Source organism: Anser brachyrhynchus (assembly GCF_964034855.1).
Source record: "Anser brachyrhynchus genome assembly, chromosome: 1".
Lineage (NCBI taxonomy): Eukaryota > Metazoa > Chordata > Aves > Anseriformes > Anatidae > Anser > Anser brachyrhynchus.
The window spans coordinates 186,816,411-186,836,810 of NC_137694.1; the positions used below are offsets into that span (position 1 = coordinate 186,816,411).

At 39.8% G+C, this 20,400-nt stretch overlaps 1 protein-coding gene across 6 annotated transcripts in view; it reads left to right on the top strand.

Moving 5' to 3' along the window:
* Positions 1-20,400, top strand: part of DCLK1 (doublecortin like kinase 1) — a 243,785-nt gene that overhangs the window by 190,332 nt on the left and 33,053 nt on the right. For 5 of the 6 annotated variants that reach the window (XM_080602955.1, XM_080602954.1, XM_080602953.1 and 2 more), the window contains 5 exons: positions 1,978-2,062; positions 3,407-3,515; positions 8,650-8,707; positions 10,383-10,502; positions 16,156-16,302. In XM_080602955.1, coding sequence (XP_080459081.1) covers positions 1,978-2,062; positions 3,407-3,515; positions 8,650-8,707; positions 10,383-10,502; positions 16,156-16,302 — 519 coding nt within the window. Of the gene's footprint in view, positions 1-1,977; positions 2,063-3,406; positions 3,516-3,810; positions 3,999-8,649; positions 8,708-10,382; positions 10,503-16,155; positions 16,303-20,400 lie in introns of those variants that run through there. The other variant, XM_080602957.1, reaches the window with a different exon arrangement.

Genomic DNA, 20,400 nt, shown 5'->3' on the forward strand with positions numbered 1-20,400 from the left:
ACAGCAGAATGAGCAGAGAAAACGTTATGGTTGTGTTTTTTCCTGCTAATTTTACAATCAGGAGTTTAGGGGAAACAATTCTCTGTCGTTATATGCATGTAAAAGTAACGAGTTTGAGAGAGACTTCTCCAGCTCTGAGAGTTCATAGCATTTTCCTGGTACCTTGATTCCCTCCTCTGCTCATTTATTCAAAAATGAACCTGAGGTAAGTTTTTCCTGAGATGTCTAGCAGAATTTAGCACGGGAATAGCACATACATAAACATGTCCTCATTGTGAAATGAGGCTGCTGTGTCTTAGCGAACTGCATAAAATCAGTCAGTGCTCACTTCTGTTGTCAAGAGGCAGCAAAAGTAGTCCAAAAATTGATTAATGGAATTTTTAATTCTGCTCAAAGCTCAGAAGAAATGCTTGGATGGAAGAAAAGAATGAGCAGGGCTGGGCTTGATTAAAAGACGAAAACAGGCCAAGAATCTCCTTGTAGATGGGCTGTGTGCAAGCTCTCCAGATTATTTAGTGAAAAGCAGGCTGAGTTCAGCCTTTGTCTCAATCATCTGACCTTAATCTATTGTGGGAGAAATTAGAAATTCATCTTTTCAAATGAACTCAGCACACTGGCCAGCTTTTAACTCAGCTAACTGCATTCGCCCTGCCTCCATGCTCTGCACAATTTGCGGCTACTGCCTTGTTAGTTGTTTGTGCTGCAGTTGTCTGCTGCACCACAGCAGATGAGGTGGTCCTGCGGAAGATCTGCTGCCTTTATAAAGTGCATTGACACCCTGATGGGCATCCAGATACCTTGCAAACACAGACAAGGAACCGATCCACAGCGTTACTTACATGTGTCCCAGCCTATGATTAATATAATATATAGACAGGAGGTGACTGAATACTGCAGCGCTTTGTAACCTTTCAGCATGCAAACTATGTGAACCCAAGAGAGTTTTAGTGTTGGAAATCCTCTGAATACTTCTAACTCACATTGCAGCGTGAGTACCTGAAGAAACGCTCATTTTTTCTCAGAGTTTAAGGGACCATGGTTACATTTGTAGCTTCCTCTGGTTTCTGCTGAACATGGGAGAATCCTGAAGATATATTTGTATGATTGTTATGCAGCACAGGATAAAATTTTAGAATGAAATCCAGGTCATCTCGTGTCTCTGTGTTGTTTCATCCATCTAGATTTGTGATGAAGCAGTCTTCCTGAAGTACATATCTGGATTTTATACGTAACCGATAGACAGAGATAGGTTTCCCTAGTGAGATCCTGCCTGCTGTATTTTCAGCCTCCAAGCTGGGAGGCTAGGGGTTTCCCTCTGGAGGCTGTACAGGTACCTTCCTCCCCCTATGAGTTGTGTAGGCAAACATAAACACTCGGTATACAAGGGCTTAAAACCAAGGTACAGACCCATGCCTCAAGAGGGCTAGATCTGGTCACTTTATTTCATGATAATAATAATAATAATAAATAAAAATATTCACCCTGACATTTATTTTAACTGTACATTTTCATAACGATTTCTCCTTTTTAGAGCACAGCTGGGGAGGTTTTCACCAGAGGGGGATTTTCAGAAGTGAGGAATTGCGCCCAAAACAAAACCAACTTCAGTCAAAACAGATGTTTGTGCTCTAAGTGCCTGCTAGGGTAATGCTGCTGCTGAGGGAACAGCTTCCTGCCTGTGGAGGGCGTACAGCCCCTCGGTTTTCTCTGCCAGAATATGCGTGGAATAGGGGGAACGAATGGACCACACATAAAAGCATCGCTGCATATAATGAGTTGCGGATACCCACGTTTAAATGGAGTACTGAAAGTGTGACTTCGGTGGAATAATTGAACTGTTCACACACATCTGCATATCCCTCCAGAAAAGTAAATCGATACTTTGCACAGGGAACACCGAAGCCTCTCTGGGACATGCTGTGGGTACTTGTGCTCCTTAAAAATCATCTGTTTTCGTTTGTGTCTCTCCATTTCCAGAGCTCCCAACACAGTGGCTCCTCTACCTCATTAGCATCCACCAAAGTTTGCAGCTCTATGGATGAAAATGATGGACCTGCAGAAGGTAACGTTCGAAGGCTGACATTTCAAAGCAGTCGATGTAGTGATAACAGCAGCTGTGTAGGAAATGAGTCATTCTTCCTGCCAGAGAAAGTGGGAGCGGTGCAGGCTGGATGACTCTCGGCTCGGAGGCTCGGCAGCCTTGGCAGAGCAGCTCAGGTTCACTCCGGATCACGTCTGATCTGGACATCCCTCTTCCGAGGCGTCTCTGTTGCAGGATGCTCTAGTTCTGCAGGTGACCCAGTGCTGGCTGGGCTATTTCACCAATGTTTTGTCTCATCTGTCGTGATACCAAAGAGCATGCAGCAGTCTTGGGTCTTTGCTGAGCGATAACTAGACTCAGCACATAGTAAGACTTTGAACGAGTTGGCTGAGGGATAATGTCTGCTCTAACACTGCCAGTTCACACGCACATACATGTAAGTGTGTGTATATGGCCTTGTCTGATAGTAACTCCTCGTGCTGCCTGTGGATTCAGGCAGACCCCAGCCCCCATGTGTCATAACATTCGCTTTTAATACTAAACTGGAACAAAGGACAGATAAAGATACGATACAGTTAGAAGGCATTGTCTTAGTGCAAATTTCTGAGGTGCATTTTCCGTTACAATATTTGTATAGTAGCTTGTATCAGCTGCAGTTTACAGTTGGCTTTTAGAGGCATGTTAGGTATTTGTAACACGCTATTTCAGATACATTTAAAAATAATGGTACATGAATGAGCACTAAAACACATGAAACTACAAACTTTTCTTATGCTTAGACACTGTGTAATGCAATTTTACCTAAACATCTGGTGCCCAGGTTGCATGTGAGGTAGTATTATTGAGAACATTTGTTTAAAAACTAAATATTTAATATTGGGGGAGGGGGAGAACTAGCACTTAGCACATGAGGAGTTTTATGGATGTCTCAGTTTACAGGATGTAATAAAATAAGTGCTTGAGTGTTGGACTTCTTTGGTACATATATTTAATCATGCTGTGTCAAGGAGTTCCAACCCTTTTTGGAGGCTGGTCTGCGCTTGTGCAGTTCACAGAGGCCTTTTCATAATTAAAAAAATACAATTTTGGTTTTGTCCTGGGGGCATATTGCAATGGGAATGGTAAACTATGTAACACTCGAATGGTGGTATGTTTGAGCCCCCAGAAGTCTTATTTTTCATTATTGTATCTGTGTGAAACCTGTTGAGTATATACAATGTCAGCAGCATGGTTTCACTGTACAGTAAGTGAGATACTGACTCTGAATGGTTTCCAGGCTCCTAAACCATAGACTTAAAATGCATGTTATGTGCAACATCTGTGTTTCCTTCACTAACAATAAAAATGTACTAATGATTCTTTCAGAAGTGTTGGAGGAAGGTTTCCAGGTTCCAGCATCGATAGCAGAGCGATATAAAGTTGGAAGGACTATAGGAGATGGAAATTTTGCTATTGTGAAGGAGTGTATAGAAAGGTGAGAAGGATAATTTGCTTATTACTGTAACAGCAATCATTAATGCCATGCTTTTTCTAGATCATATCTTTATTTGTAGAATATAGGACATATGGAATAAGGTAATGTCTCAATGCCAGATGGAAAAACTAGACTAACGCTCTCTCATGTGAAAAGAGAACACATCCAAAGTCCAAGGGACAATCTATGACTTTAATTCTTCGTGGGGTTTGTGGTTTTTTTCTGCTGCACAGAGCAGATTTTACTAGTTCTTTATATCTTTCCTCTTGCACTGAAATAACATCTTTTCTTGCAGCGTGTTCTTGCAACTTGACCTTTGCATTGCACCAGTTAATTATTTTACATCTAGGAGCATTCCGTAAAGATTTCAGGAAGTTTCGTGTGTGGCATAGTGATTATGGAAAGCACAAAAAGCTGGCTTCAGATCCATCTATTCTTCCATGTGACACCGTGGAGTACCTCTTCCATGTTTATCTTTAATAAAATCTGCATCTGTCTCCTGCTTGCTTGCTTTGTACCATTGCATGAGCTCCATCTAACTTTACACGTCTGCACTGTAGACATCAACGTCGTACTTCCTCAGTGCCCTTTACAGGCAAAAGGAGAGAACAGTCGCTCTTGAAGACAAACTGTTAGACTAATTTTAGATGTCCGCTGTAGGTTAGAAAGTCACAAGTCACTTCTCTTGTCTGTGTTGCTGAAAGTGTCCAGGTTGACCGGCTCAGATGTCAGTTACTAAATTTATATTTGGTCAGATGAGTCTTGCCCACTGTGTTGGAATGGGCTGAACCCAGCATTTAGAGTGTAAAAAAGAAGAGAACAAAAGACAGAAATGCCGAGTAGAACTACAGGTGCTTCTTGGTCATATTGTTAAAAAAATCAGAGAATATGGGGTAAAAAATTCACAAGATACTTGTATGTGAAAAGATTTTAAGATTGTTTATGTTAGGTGGTAGCAGTGCAGAAAAGGCAAAAAACAAACAAACAAACAAAAAAACCAACAACGCCAGAGCTGTTGATGTCCAAAAGAAAAAACAACAGAGATGTCAAAATCTGATAATGAAATTCCATGAATGAATTTTTATTTTCACTATTATTATATCCTAGGCTTACAGAAGACTGTAGCCTCACCTTTGGGCTCAAAGAAAAAATACTTTTGCTCTTCAGCCTGTAAGAACGTGATTTTAATCCTAGAGACTAAGTCAAGAATAGATCTCATGGCAGATGATGATAAATTAGCTTGGCTGGTTTTAAACTCGAGTCTCCTTGGAAAAAGACAGGTCCCACTTTGGATCTGAAAGTGTCTGGCAAGTTGGAGACCATTAAGGCTGCTGCTGGGGAAGGGAGAAGAGGGAAGAGTGAATTTTGTATCGGCTGACAGTGTGCTTGTGGGACTTGGCCCACGCTGTTGTGAGGCTTTCCGAGCTCTTCCAGAGTGAGTTCATGGTGGAGCTGGTCGTGCAGAGGGCAGTAGCTGTTCAGATCAAACTCCTGGGTCTGAATGCTGGACTGGAGAATATGGAAGCCTAAGGGAAGTAAAGCACAACAATATGAAAGTAAGAAAGCAGGGTACCACCCTATGGGAGAGGGGGGAACTGATGAAAAGCATGGGTGAAAACGTATCACTACAAAAAGAGAAAAAGGCAAGCGGAAAGTGAAGTGAGTACTGACTGAGAGAACGGGATTACATGGCGGAATAGTTCATAGTTCATAGTTCATAGTTTCGGTACACTGTCATTCAGAGGAAATAGTTGGCTGTGCTGACAGCTAGTTCGACCGGGCCAGTGTGCATTACCACCATTTCTCAAGTTGAGAGAAAAGACATGAACAATATTAAATGTAGGTCCCACCACGCCTAAAAATAATACTGATTATCATATCCTAGGGAGCTTAAATGAAAACTGTTTCCTGCCCTCTTGTGCATCCTCCCAGTCCCTGAAGTATCTAGTACCACAACATATCTAGTGAACAAACACTAAGCTAGCATTATTATTCAGATATTCCCAAATAAATACTCTTATGGTTTGTGACTCATACCATACTGCAGATCCCTTGTATATCGGAGAGTTACTACATTGAGTAAGCTTGAACATTAAAACAAAATAGAATTATTTCTGTTAGTTTCCATTTCTAAAGCGGGATATTTTTGCCATCACAAGCATGGAAGGTGAAATTAAAGGCTCAGAAGGTAAATTAAAGCCAGTACGTGTAAACCACCTTCAAAAACATTCTTCACAGTCTTTCTAAGCAAAAAACGCCTCACTTCAAAGTCTGATATGTCCATCATTAGCAGAGCCAGAATTGATGGGGTGATACCTGGGACAGAGGACTTTTCCACTTGCTATTGACGTACAATTCCTCTGTGCACGGGACTTCAAAGGAATAGCACCGTGAGGTGTTAAGCAAGTAGGAATGGGTCTTATTATACATCTTCACTGATCACATGGATATATCTTCTCCATAGCTCCACACTTCAAATGCATTCACAGGCATTTTCCTCTGACCATGAACAGTATCAATAGAAACTAAAAACAATCTTCAAAATTTTCATGTGGGGACTTCCAAATTCCATTTCAGGGATTGTTTGCACTCGTGAAGGTGCACACACACACAAACCAAAGTAGCGTGCACACAAAAGTAATAAAGATAGATTTTTGACTCAAGCACAGCGGAAATCATGATGAACTTTGCAAAAGGTTAAGACAGCCAGAGAGTGTGGCCGGGAGCCCCGTTAGGAGCTGGAGCTGTGATGCTGTACCCTGTGCTAGTGCTGTGGTTCCAGACTTTAATCCCGTGGTAATGTTTCCTACTTCATGTGGCACCTTTTTATTGTTCAGTTTAAGTGATAGGTGAGAGGTGATATGCCTATTTCGCTGTGGCTTTCTGGCACTGCCATGCATACTTTTGGTGGGTCTGTAACTTACAGAGGTTCCTGGGCTGCTGACAGCCTGTGGTTCTGCAGCTTTTTAGGGGAAAGGATTTGCATTATCTTTACTTTAATTTTCTTTTTGCCAAAACAAAGAGCAGTCAGAGTTGTCATCTGCTCATTACGTATCTGCTCCATCATATGCGCAATTTGTACTGTGGTGTTTTCATATGTGTTCATTTTTAACTTTCAGATACTTCCAAATTCTGACATTTCCTCACTAGCTCATATTTCCCAGTGTTTTCAAGTACATGGAGTCTCCCATGGCCAACAAAAACCATCAATTTCCTTTCTCATGACAGAAAGGAAGCATTCCTAGGGCAACCAAGGAGCTTGAAAGACACTCCTGCTGAAAGAGAGTGTATTTTGTCTGAATTTGAACCACAGATATCTTAATTTCTAATATTACTTCTCCTACCTCCCCTTTTCATTCCTCAAAATGTGGTGTTGATAGCTCTGCCTGTCCTCTCACTGTGTTGGGTCTGTAGCCACCAAGCATCAACATGTGGAGTGTGCCCCATTTCTGGGGGCTGTAGCATTAAGCCCTCTAGCAGTGAAGTACAGATAGGAGAAGTTTTAAATTTTTCTTTGCTTAAGTCTTGAACATCCATGTTTTCCAAGCTATAAACATTGGCATCGTCTTTTAACTGATGTCTTAATACAGTCTGTCTTTGCTCCCTGCTGACCTGTGAACTTGAATTGAATTAATAGGCTTGTTTTTTTATTCTTTCTGCTAATGTCCACATGGCCCTTAAATTAATACTTACTGGTACATCATTGCCAGAAGATATCTGTATGCATAAATATGGCAATAAAAATGCCCAGTCATTTTAGTAATGCAGTGCTTTCAGCGTAGGACTCACTTTGCATGTCCTTCTTGACAAGCTGTGCACATCTCTAGGCATATTCATTTCTTCATTTAACCTACATATCAATTTAATGGATCGATTTAACTATTTTTTGCTAAATGAGGAATGAAAAATCACGAAGTCACAGAATGCTTTGGGTTAGAAGGGACTTTGAAGACCACCCAGTTCCAACTCCCTGCCATGGGCAGGGACACCTCCCACCAGACCAGGCTGCCCAAAGCCCCATCCAGCCTGGCCTTGAACACCTCCAGGAATGGGGCATCCACAGCTTCTCTTGGTAACCCATTCCAATGCCTCACCACCCTCACAGTAAAGAATTTTTTCCTGATGTCCAGTGTAAATCTCCCCTCTTCAAGTTTAAACCCCTAGTCCAGTTGCTACACTGCCTGATAAATATGCTTGGGGTTATTTTTTTTTTAATCCAAATATATGCCTAAGGCCAATGTAATAGCCTTATGTAAATTGTTTAGATTTTTATTACATGACAAAAGCTTTTTAGTAAGAGCTTTCTCCTATATTGCTCATTCTCCATTTAACCTAATAGTGAAACGAGAACTTGGGACCAGGGCTTTTTGGTTTCATCCTTGCAGCCTTCTTTTGATTTTATAATTTGATTAAGAAATGGAAGTTGATCTTGTGATTTTGTCTATACATTTTGTTTTCTATTTTAATATTCTATAATAAATGTCTATCTACATATGTAATACTGATAAATATTTTCTGGTTTCCAAAAAGTAAAAAACACCCAAAAGGAAATGTGTTCTGAACCTGAATTAATTTTCTATGATTTCTTACTGTCTACAGAACCGTTCATACTCTATTCCATAAACAACATATTTAATTCTGCTAGATATTACAGAATATGCAGAACGTTATTGCTGGGTGTCCAAAACTGACTTTTTTTGTCTTAGCAGTTGTGTGTGTGCAGATGTATGGGTATTTTCCACAGCTCATATTTTTTGTTTTATGGAAAACAAAATTTTTCATTCTTAAGAAGATTAAGATCTCTAAATACTGTGTCCGGTTTTGTATAAAACTGCAGAAGAAAGATCAAAAACCACTATAAAATAAAATAAATAAATAAAAGATTTTGTTTCGAAAACATTGAATTATCTTTATTTAAAAAAAAATCTCAGGCAGACATATTTAATAAATTTTGCTCAAGTTTACAATTTCAGATAAATCTAAACATTTCTTGACTAAATGAGTACTTGAACACAATTCCTGCCTAGAACATAATTCTTACCTAATCATTAATAATGTGCTCAAATGACAAATAAAAACTCAGCTGAGAAAAAATATTCAATGTAATTGAACATACATTTTTTTCTTTCCTCAGGTCAACTGGTAGAGAATATGCTCTGAAAATAATCAAAAAAAGTAAATGTAGAGGAAAAGTAAGTACAAAAATTCAAATGTGAGCAAAATGTGCTTTTTTTGAATTTTGTTTTTGTTTTGTTTTTTCAAGAAACATTTTATGGGAGATCCATTTGGGAAGCTGTTATATTTGTCTTCTGCCTGGCAAGTGTTATTATCTTTTTGGCTGAAGCATTTGCCTGTCCCCTTGAGACTCTTGGAGTATCAGGATAAAAGGCTACAAAGTGCCTTTCAAGATGCATAGGTTGATTCTGCATTTGGTTGGTTATGTGTGGGTATGCACGCTTCCCTTGTCTGTAATTATCATAGAATCATTTACGTTGGAAAAGACCTCTAAGATCGTCTAGTCCAACCATTAACATTGCACTGCCAAGTCACCCACTAAACCATAAGCACCAGGTCCAACCTTTCCTTGAACACCCCCAGGGACGGTGACGCCACCACCTCCCTGGGCAACCCGTCCCAGTGCCTGACTGCTCTTTCTGAGAAGAAATGTCTCCTCATTTCCAACCTGAGCCTCCCCTGGCACAGCTTGAGGCCATTCCCTCTAGTCCTATCACTGGTTACCTGTGAGAAGAGGCCGACCCCCAGCTCCCCACACCTTCCTTTCAGGTAGTTGCAGAGAGCAATGAGGTCTCCCCTGAGCCTCCTCTTCTCCAGACTAAACAACCCCAGTGCCCTCAGCCGCTCCTCACAGGACTTGTGTCCCAGGCCCTTCACCAACTTCGTAGCCCTTCTCTGGACACGCTCCAGGGCCTCGATGTCCTTCTTGTAGTGAGGGGCCCAAAGCTGAACACAGCACTCGAGGTGCGGCCTCACCAGAGCTGAGCACAGGGGAACGATCACCTCCCTGCTCCTGCTGGCTGCACTATCCCTGATCCAAGCCAGGATGCTGTTGGCCTTCCTTGCCACCTGGGCACACTGCTGGCTCATATTCAGCCAGCTATTGACCAATACTCCCAGGTCCTTTTCTGATGGGAAGCTTTCCAGCCACTCTTTCCCCAGCCTGTGAATGCTCGTCCAGCTTTTATACCCTAATACTGACAGTAAAGAAACCATATAGTACAGAGTATGGGTTTGTGCAAGACCTGTGGGCCATAAATAAAATAACCAAAGACAAGAACCCAATGGTACCTCACCCTAATACTCCAATGGAGACAATATCTGAGGAGGATTCTTTTTTTCAGTATTATGTCTCCTATCTTTCATAATCCCAGATGTCATAGAAAAAATCAAACTAATACTCATAACACCACCAGTCATTGAATCTAATCACTATCACCAGGTTAATCAAGTTGATGTCAGTTTTATGCAAAATGAATTTCTGGTACCTTTAAAAATTTTATAACAAAAGATTCTCTCAGAAGATGTGATCATATTAGTAAATGGAAAGATCTTGCATTGGAGAAAAAGATTTTAAAGCTTCCATACTAAACTTTTCTCTGCATTGGAAACGCATCTTTTCCTGCCTTTCTTTTTCTGTGTTCTATTATCTGTTCTTTTTTCAGTTATCATACTGATGTTGTTTCTAGTCTTGTTTCTTCTGTATTGCCAGAGGCAACAGCTATAACCTTTTTTTAAAAACCCCGAAGAATCCATGTAGATCTCAATTCTCTCTGCATTTGGAAAATGTACATGGAAGTGAAAGTTTTTCTCACCAATCCATAGTCATTAAAGATTTCTTTTGTGTGGCAGGAACACATGATACAGAATGAGGTATCTATTCTAAGACGAGTCAAGCATCCCAATATTGTACTTCTGATTGAGGAGATGGACATGCCAACCGAGTTGTACCTTGTCATGGAACTTGTAAAGGTGAGTATTTTGGAGTTAAGCTCCTTATTAAGAACTTTTTCAACCATATTCAGAAATTTCATTGGTACTAAAGCTTACTAATAATCATATAATTCTGGAATAATTAGAATGGTTGGGTCTTGTCCAGCACCCTACTGAAAGATGTGTAACCCATACTCCTTATAGCTTTCAAATAAATACTCATCTAACTTTCTGTAAACCCCACTCAGAACAGCTCTATGGACAGTACTTCAGACATGACCAGTTTTATTTGCTCCTCCTTTCTCTTTTAAAAGTTTTCTCTTAAACAGAAGGCATCTGCCTGGAGGTGAACTGAAAGTACCCCCAAGCTGTATAGGTATAAATACATGATTTCAAAATTCAATAATCTTTGATAAAATATATTTTAATTACTTTTTATTAATTTATATTAAATTTTAGCAATATTACTTGTCTCGTTTCTCTACTGGTTTATATTAATACATTGTCAGATAATAACCTAGATTTCAGCTGGAGGAGAGGGGAAGTGAAAGAGGAGAACCTGCTATTTAAAGCATGGCTCTGTACTGAAAACAAACTTTGCAAATGCAGTATTTATATTTGGAGCCCTATTTATTCCTTCATCCCAGATCTCATGCATTTATTTTGTTCTCTGGTGGAATTACATATTCAAAATGGATTACGAAACTCAGACCAGGTCATCTCTTGTCCCCATACTGTCAACAAGACAGTGTATGAAGTCTGGATTTAGCTCTTGGTTCTGGTACTAATACACAAGTATGTCATTCTGCATAAAAGGCGGTAAAATACTTTTGAGTGAATTAAGCAAATGAGGACAGAAAGTCACTGAGGACATTTTGTCCTCCATATTTATTGTAACAGAATACACCTGTTTTTCGCATTCATTATGAAATTAGCGATTCTTCTTCCTTCCTCAGCTCTTCTGCAGAAAGGAAATTCCAGCAGCCACCTCCAGTCCTGTATCTTGACCAGCAAGTTCTCCTGAGGCAGTCTCTCAGGTCTATACCTGGGAAATCCACTGATTTAAGTGTTTAAGGACAAATATTACAATAAGGAAACCTTTGCTGTGCAGCAGCATTTATGCACAGGCCTGTTGTATGTGGATGCTCGACACTTGAGAGCAAATCAGCCACGTAAGATCACTTCTACTTAAAAGCGTGGTCACCTTCAGTAGGCATCCTCTGCATCTGTGGTGAAAAACAGGCACCATCAGAGCAATTAAAAGTGTATTATTTGGTCTGTTATCCCTGTGCTGTCTGGTAGCAGCAGTGACACAAGCCGTGTTTCCAGTTGCACTTCCCTGCTTTCTGCAAAGCTGCTGTGCTGTCCAGGCGAAGGGAGGCTGTCAAGTGGGGCCCGTGGGTGGATGGCCACAGATTCTCCTTGTCCCTGCAGCAGGCTGAGACAGCCTTGCTGTCCCTGGGAAGCTCAGGTTATGCCCTGAGATGGCAGCATTGCTCTTATAGGTTTGGGCCTGCCAGATGCCTACTAGAGCGTACGGTCCAGCTAACCCTGCTGTCTACCACCTCCAAACCATGAGGAGGCACACAGGAACATGCTGGTGGCAAGGAACTGACAAGTTACTCACCATCCCCATTTAGTCTCTGATGGAGAAGTTAAATCCTAAGGAAAAAGCAAAATGCTCACACTCTTCCACTCTGTAGCCAGTCCCAGAAGAATACTCCCACTTTCTTCATAGTCACAGCCCCCTCATGGACTTGTGAGTGCAATGTGAAATAGCACAGCTTTAGATTGGATGCCATTAACCATCTAACACTATTTTAATCATAATTATTGCTCTTTTATGTGGTAAACGAGCTCGCTGAGATACATGCTACTGTAGGCTTTCTGCAGTGCCCATGATAGCTTGTTCAAAGGTACCTCAAGTACTCTTGCACAACATTGTAATCTAGCATAGCCACCGCTTCAGCCTCTATTGATCAATGCTTCATCTTGGCCCCATGAGGTGTGCTAAGAAGTAAAAGCTGTGCCTTGTCTAACATGCCAAGACTTACGCACGTAGCTGTTTTTATGGGTGCAACCTGCTGTGCTATTCATGCTTGAAAAATGTTCAAACTGTAGTCTCCAGTGAATTTTTAATCAAAGTCCTCCTCAGCTAAATAAGAGAGGAGGAGACCAGAAACTCTTGCAAAATAACTAGCCTAAAAGATTTATATAAAGAAAGCCATTCATCACTTTCTGGAAAAATCTGTTTTCTTGCACTCTTTCTTCTTTACTCTTCAGGGTTGCTGAAAATAGTATGATATTTATGGTTTTAGTTATGCAATAGAAGGGCTTTGTAGACATCTTTATAGTTCAGATATCCTAGAGAGCACAGTTTTTATGTTCTATACTTTTATGTTGAATAATAGAAGAAATTTGGAGGAAATATCCTGGTCCTGGGAAGTTAACTTTGGTTCTGTGAAACTAACGTCTATTGCTTAATATTTAATCAGGGGAAGAAAAAAACCAAAAACTTGTTAGGCTCTGTGGGCACCGGGGAAGGTATTTCTGGAAAGACATTAATTGTTAATTCACCAATTGCTGACTGTTACCATTTCATAGTATGCACTGTTAGAATTGATTAACCATCTGTTATTGACTGACTTTTGAAGACCTGAGTTTAAATCAAACTCACAGACAGGAAAGAAATTCAAGGAGAAAAGGCTTGATACTGCAGAGCACGGTTTCAGTTAATACCACCCTGCATTAATTGGCAGTAACATGCTTGACATAAGTGGCTGCTGCAAATACTGCCCTCACCTCATGGCAGATAGACCATTCATTGCTTTGTAAAGTGTAAGAAAAAGCACTTCATAAATACAAATATAAACACATTGCAAGTGGTGCTTGTAAAAGGAAGCAAGGACCTGGCTTCTGGCACGTTGCCTTTTTACACAGCGAAACAAAATTGTTATTCAAACCTAACAGGAGTTTGGCCAATTTAACAGGCAAGATTTATTACAGAGTTTCTTTTACTGCTCCAGGATATGATTTCACTTTTGCAGAAGAAAAGAGAGATTATATCATTTACATAACAAGGTAATAAATAAATAATTGGTTACTGTACTTCCAAGTATACTTCCTCGTGTGCACAGATGATAAAAACTGCATTCAGATGTTGCTGGTCTGATTTCACTCCCAAACAGGGGGCTTAAGGCTGAAATGTCATCCTGAACTCACCCCTTGTGCCTGAATAAATGATAGGGACCCGCTGTGCGAATGAGCTAGGCAGAACCTCGCAGGGTAAAGTGCTCTTCAGGGACGGGGAAGTCTGAAAACCATTCTGTCTGATATAGCTGTCAGCTGCGTTAACTCTTTCTAGGATATCACCTCTCTTTGGCTGCAGAGTCTCACAAACTGAATATGTGCTCTCTTTTCTTACCAGACTACCTGATGAGAAACTTTACCAAGTAGACAATTTACCTGCAGAAAATAATTCTGCTTCAAACTGACTTGGTGGTCTATTAACGTATTCTACATCCTCTATCTTCTCTGGAGTTTAGGTTCCCCTTGCACATGAACGTTTGTTCTTTTTCTTCTGACTTCACGCTGAAGTTTCCCCTTCCCTTTTTCTTAAAGTTCAGTTTCTTTCCTTCTCATCCCTCACATCTCAGCTCAGATTGTTTTCTTTGTTTTGAGGCAGATCCTTCGCTGATGTTATGGACACTTCTCTGGAGCATCTGGAGTATATTAGATAAGACCAAAGATCTGTCTAATCCACTACCTCATGTTAAAAACCAGCTGGTATAGGGGCTTCACAGGAAGGAGCTTAGGGAAGACAGATTATTTATCCCACATATTTTGCCACATGCTGATATCTAATACTTAGGGATCAGGTAATGCCATGAAGTACATGATATTGTACTTTTGCCAAATATTTGGCTTTTCTCTGTAATCCTCTATCTGGTTTAGCTTGGCCTTTTCTTCCTCCTTTTCCTTGACTCTATGTTCCTTGACGTACCTTGATCAGTCACCAGCCAAAGCAAGAGGTTCTGATGTGGTCCAGATTTGACATCGATTGGCTGCAAGCAGTTTCCAAAGCTGGAGTTCTGCTTCTACAGTGGGAATAAACTTGCACAGGCAGACTTGAGCTGCATCTCAACAATGCTGTGGTTTTTTTTAACAGTTTTGATTCTGTTTTGTTTTATTTTTAAGTAGTGTCTGTTTTCTCAGGTTCAAGCCTTCAGTGGTTGCCATTTCGTACTTTTTTCTAAATGGACATGATTTCTGGGAAAATTCTTTTTTGTTTTTTCCCCTCTCCTTTCTCTGAGTGAAAACAGTGTTTCATTACCCTGCAGCAGAGCCTTAAAAAACAAACAAACAAACAAAAACCACCAAATAACTTAAGGCTGTTGATAAAATAATGAAAGTTAGTGAAGCTGGGACTCCTCTGTTGCCTTCAGAAAAATACCTGCTTTTTCTTTAACCAACAGTTAAAGAAACCAGCAGTTTTCTGTGATGTATTTTTTATCCCGATGTGACTGCAGCAGGGTTTTTTGTGTTGCTTTTGCAAAATTATCCTTTCCTTATTCTTTTTGTTGTTGGTGGTGGTGGTCCAGATCACCTTTGTGGTACTGCTTTGGTTTTGAGCAAAGGCCAGAAGTAAGTAGTGTCCCTTAGTGTTTGTTTCTTCCTCTGTTCAGTCTAGCTTCCTCCTTAATCTCTGCTTTTAAAATTTTTTTTTTTTTTAATCTTTCTCCAAACACTTACGTGTTTCCACTTGCCAGCTCAGCACTGGCAATATAATCCAAATTTGATGGATGCCCCAGGTCGTGATGAAGATAGTTTCAACTTTAAGGATATCCACTTAATATTCCTTCATTTCTTCTTTTTTCCTCTCTTGTTTTTCTTTTACTGGCAGTAGCTATCAACTGAATTAGACAGCGGGATGACCTGGAAATGGCACAATGCCATCTGTTTTTGCAGCTAAGGTGAAATAGTAATGTTAATTCTAAAGTGTCTTCCAGTAGGATTTTGAAATATATATATGAGAGAGTATTAGCTTCAGTATTACCCTGGCATATGTGCTTCAGTATTAGCTGCAAGAAGAGCATCTTACTACCAAAAATGTCACATCTTGTGCAGAGAAAATGCTTTCTAAAATCTAAATATTCAGAGTTTTATGATATGGAAACAGTCTTTTAAAATAGGCTAGCAGTAATGACAGGTAGCTGTTTTGAGTTTTATTCAGAATTTCTTCATCTTTCTGGTATTCGGTCAGACTTTAGACAAATATTTGATGTCAGCCTGTTTGTAATTATAATGGAGCAGCAAGGGTTGATACGCAGAACCGTGACAGGCAAGTATGTAAGCATGCCAGAAATTTGCAACAGGGGCTCTGAACACGCAGGTTGGCAAGTGCTGGACTTATTACAAAAGCAGCAGCAGGTGGGAATGGTTTGCAGAGGAGACTCCAGCCTCCTGGCTGACCAACTAAGCCATGACAAATGGTACTGAGTTAGTGATATGTTCAGCTGCCATCATGGGGGATGTAATCACATTGCCCAAACATTATAGTAGTTTTCTGCACGGAAACTACTGGTCCTCCTGCCTTGTTCTCCTCCGTGAATTATGCTCCTTGATGTTCCCTAAAAGTTTTCAGTCATTTCACAAGTAATGTTACTTATATGCCGTGGTCATTTTGCTCCAGGGAGGAGATCTGTTTGATGCTATTACTTCCACCAACAAATACACAGAGCGGGATGCCAGCGGGATGCTTTACAATCTGGCCAGTGCCATCAAATATCTTCACAGCCTGAACATTGTCCACAGAGATATCAAGCCGGAGAATCTCCTGGTAAGTGAAAATTCAGCTTCCAGTGTTGATAACTTGGGAGTGTGTGAGAGAAGGTCTGTGCTTCTTCCTCCTTACAGACACACCCCAAGTTTTTTCAGTCTTTTAAGTCATTTAGTTTTAATCTTAGCATTGTGAAGCTCTCCTAAGATTAATAGCTATTACGAAGAAGGCAGTAACATCAGCTGGTATATCTAGACTATTCACCAGGACACAGCGACAGAATTGTTCCAGTGATCGCTAGAAGTGACCTTTTAGTGAGCTACAGTGTAATTTTAAACTTCTCATAAATACAAAGGTATTGTGTCCTCGATAGACGACTCCATATTGCAGCTGCTTATGCAATTAGCAGCAGTTTAGTTTTACAAAAACTGTATAAATGTTGCGTCCAATCATGTAGCATGTCAGAGCAGAACAAGCAAGAGACTTCCGAGTCCTTCTCTCCCTGCTGGGCCTCACAAATAATCATACAGAACTTTTTGTTAAGACACTTCCCTAGACAAACATCCTAAATTTTCCTTTTCATGATTGAATGTATATGAACACTATCCACTGAAGACAGTGAAAAAAAAATACCCTGACTATTAGTCCTTCTTCTGGGGATTTTGTGCTCTTAAATGCAGCAGTTGTGTTCTCCCAACTGACTTAATTTCATTTCTTCTGATAAATTAATTTATCCTGATTATTTCACGGTTCTCTGAGTTTTCCCAGATTTGCTGACATGTTCCGGTATGAAGATGTCCCAATCTTCCATACAGTCTGCAACCATAAAACAATGTTCAAGATACCTAGAATATCAGTTCTCTCATCTGTGTGCTGTCTGCCATGTATTTAGTACTGCTTGACACTGAAGAGGTTTTATGGGAAAGCTGACTCAAGTTGATCTTGCCAAACTTCCAGGGAACAGTAGTTTTACCATTGAGTTTTGTCTAGTGGTAGATGCCTTAGTAGTTCTGGGTGATGAAGTAGCCTGGGCTAATTTTCCAGAAACTGCTAAAAACATGTTGGGCAGAGGTTTAATTAGAAACCAATGACTGATATTTCTTTAGCAGCACTTGGTGTTCGTAAGTAGCGGCATGCAGAAGTGAGAGCAGTCACATGTCAGGATTCACTTTGATTTGGGATGTACAGTAGTGTCTTGGTCTGAGGAAAGGCTTGGCCAGCTTTTGACTTGAGATGTCTCTGAATGCCTGGCATCAGTAGGATGAAGCTTTTGGGGGAAGAGAGGAAAGTTGTCAGGAGGTGGGGGCAACTGGGAGAGGATTAAATCTGCCTGCCCAGCCATCTCTGGTAATACCCACTACCAGATTTCCTTTTGCATTGCAGACATATTGTTTCTGAGTGATTTTTCCAGTGTCATATGTATATACAGGTCATACATTGCTATTGATACTGAGCTGTGAGTATGCAGCACCTCACTTCTTGCAGCAACATAACCCTCAAAAGCCAGCGTTTGACTAACAAATTATATTAATTCTCTAAGATTTATCAGATCTTTGAAATAAATGAACACTGCCTTAGAAGAGAGCTTTTGAATCAATCTTACATGGGTTCTGACCGTATCTATGGTGTTAACTGTTCATGGCCTTAGGTACCTCCTAGGTTCTACTTTGATAGTTCCTTATATCATCAGATTGCAATTAAGGTTATTTTCTTGGCTTTTATAAAACACTTATAAGCCCACCTAACAATCAGATGTCCTAGATTTTAGGGTATGCTGAATCTCTGAGTTTTTTTTATCAACATGCACATTTTTTGTTCTCTAGAGAGGGTATTCCATGTTTTAATTGGAACGTTTTTCGTAATTGCTGCTATTTAGCACGTTTATTTTGTCAAGTCATGGGATGTCTTTATAGCCATATAATAAACCCTAGAGAACAACTTCTCTGACTGTTGCCATCTGCAGTGATCACAAGAGCAGCTTAGAAAATACTGACAGTCTTTATAGTAATAGGATACATATGGTGGCACACAATTATGTGTGGCTGCATTCAATTAGTGTTGTACAATTACACAGTTTTACTGCTTAGTTAAAACAGTGAAAGCACTACATAGTGGGTAATTTGCACTAATCCCCATTTCTTTAATTGCCCTTCCGTATTTAAATGCAGTAGAACATACATAGCATTTGTTCTGAATAACACGAGCATTAAATTATCTTTCACATTCCTTGACTGGCAAGTAATATACCACAGCTTCACATTGGGCTCCTTTTTATATGGAGTTATAACAGGGTGAGGAAAAGTTACTTTCTTCAATTTTACAAGTCAGCTAAAGTAGTTTTCCAAGGAAAGTAATCCCTGGAAACAGATGGGGCAAAATTCAAGAAAATGCACAGTACCAAACCTTTTGCATTGGTAAATATTGCCAAACAAGCCTTTTCAATAAACAATTTTTAGCATATATGAGTCATAAAAGGTGTGGTCTGTTAATGGAGGAAACTTATAAACAATCACAAGGTCAACACAACTCAGAGAAGTCTTTATAAAAGATAACTGCATGAAATAGAATAAAATGCTAATTAGACTGGATTCATCTCCTGATCTCTAAACGAACACTTTACATTTTTCAGCAAGTGAATATTTAAAGCTGTAGTCTCTAGCCTTTAATTAAAACTGTTGTTGAAATTAGATTTATTACTGCCATTTCAGAGAGCACTTTCTTTAGTTTCAGGAACCAGATGTATTTAACAATCTGTGTTTTTAATAAAACCATAATTGCTTTTTTTTCCAGTGGTATTCTATAAGCCTATCTTTCTTGTGGCTTAGCAGCACAGATATGTGAATCCATATCAAATTGTTGGTCCTCTAAAGTCCAGTTGAATTGTTAGAAATAACATAAGGAAGGGAGAAGAATTTTGTGTAATCTGAATGTCTGCTTATGACTGTATCACCTGGTAGTGGGGATTCAGGACAGAGAGGGGGGTTCCTCTCTAGATGTGACTAGCATTAAAAAAGGACAAGCTTGGGTGCTGGCTTTTGGGTTTGTTGGGTTTTTGTTTTGGTTTGGTTTGGTTTTGGTATAATATAACTAACTATTATGAGCAGATCTGTAGCAAGAAAGACTTCAGGGTTTCATTTTTGCACCAAGTGAACTGTTCAAGGGTCCATTGTAGAAAGCATGGCATGTGAAAAAAAAAAAAAAAATCCAGTATTTTGCTCTGCAAGAAGTTGTAGATAAGGCTGATTTCTGATGTAGTACTAGCTGTTCAAAATGGGTATTAAGGGTGATTTTTGTTTTGATTGTGAAGTATGATACCTTTTCTTTTTGTCATGCATTACTGCTAATTGTTTTCACACAGCTTTGATTTGGGTTGCAAAATAATGTGATGCATATATACTTTAAGAAGCCCTTCTGTTGACTGTTTCCAGTTTCAAGGTGTTGTTATGGTAAACAGCATTAAATTTCATCGTAAACATTCAAAATGGGAAGCAAGAACCCAAACTAGTAGCTGGATTAAAGAAAGATCCACAGTGTAATGTTTAATTTAGATTGGGATTCTTCTTTTGCAGTGAGCCAGCTTTTAAAATTGTGTATTTCTTACTGGGATTGTGACTATATCTTAATCTCCCTTCACACATAAAAAAAAAAAAAAAAAAAAAAAAACGCTGCTGTAAAGACCATCTTTTAAGAGAGGAATTTCAAGTGTGCTCATTAACAGCCTAGACTACGTACACTGAAGATGATGGAAACTTTCCACCGAGAGACTAGTGTATAACAATCATCCAAGGAGAGGACTGTTTCTGGGTGAAGCAGTCCAGCTATGTTTGTATCTTGCAGCCTCAGTACACAGAGAAGCATCTATTGTTGCTATCAGTGCAGTCACCGTTGTGTTTTCTAAAAATGTGTAATCCCTGTGCAAGTTGTGGAAGTACTGTGGAACTAAGTTCTGCAGAAGTAAAACTTAAAAACCTTGCACTGTGAACTGGCTGTCAGTGGGGAGTTAACCTAGGAACATCACTGCTGGAAGGTCAGACCTTTGCTTTTGGGCTTTAGCTTCTAGCAAGAAGAAATACATCCCTTGTTGGCCAGGTAGTAAGGTAAGTCTTCCCAAATACTCCAAGTGCCTTCAAGGGAAGTTGTCCTATTTGTCTAAGTTTT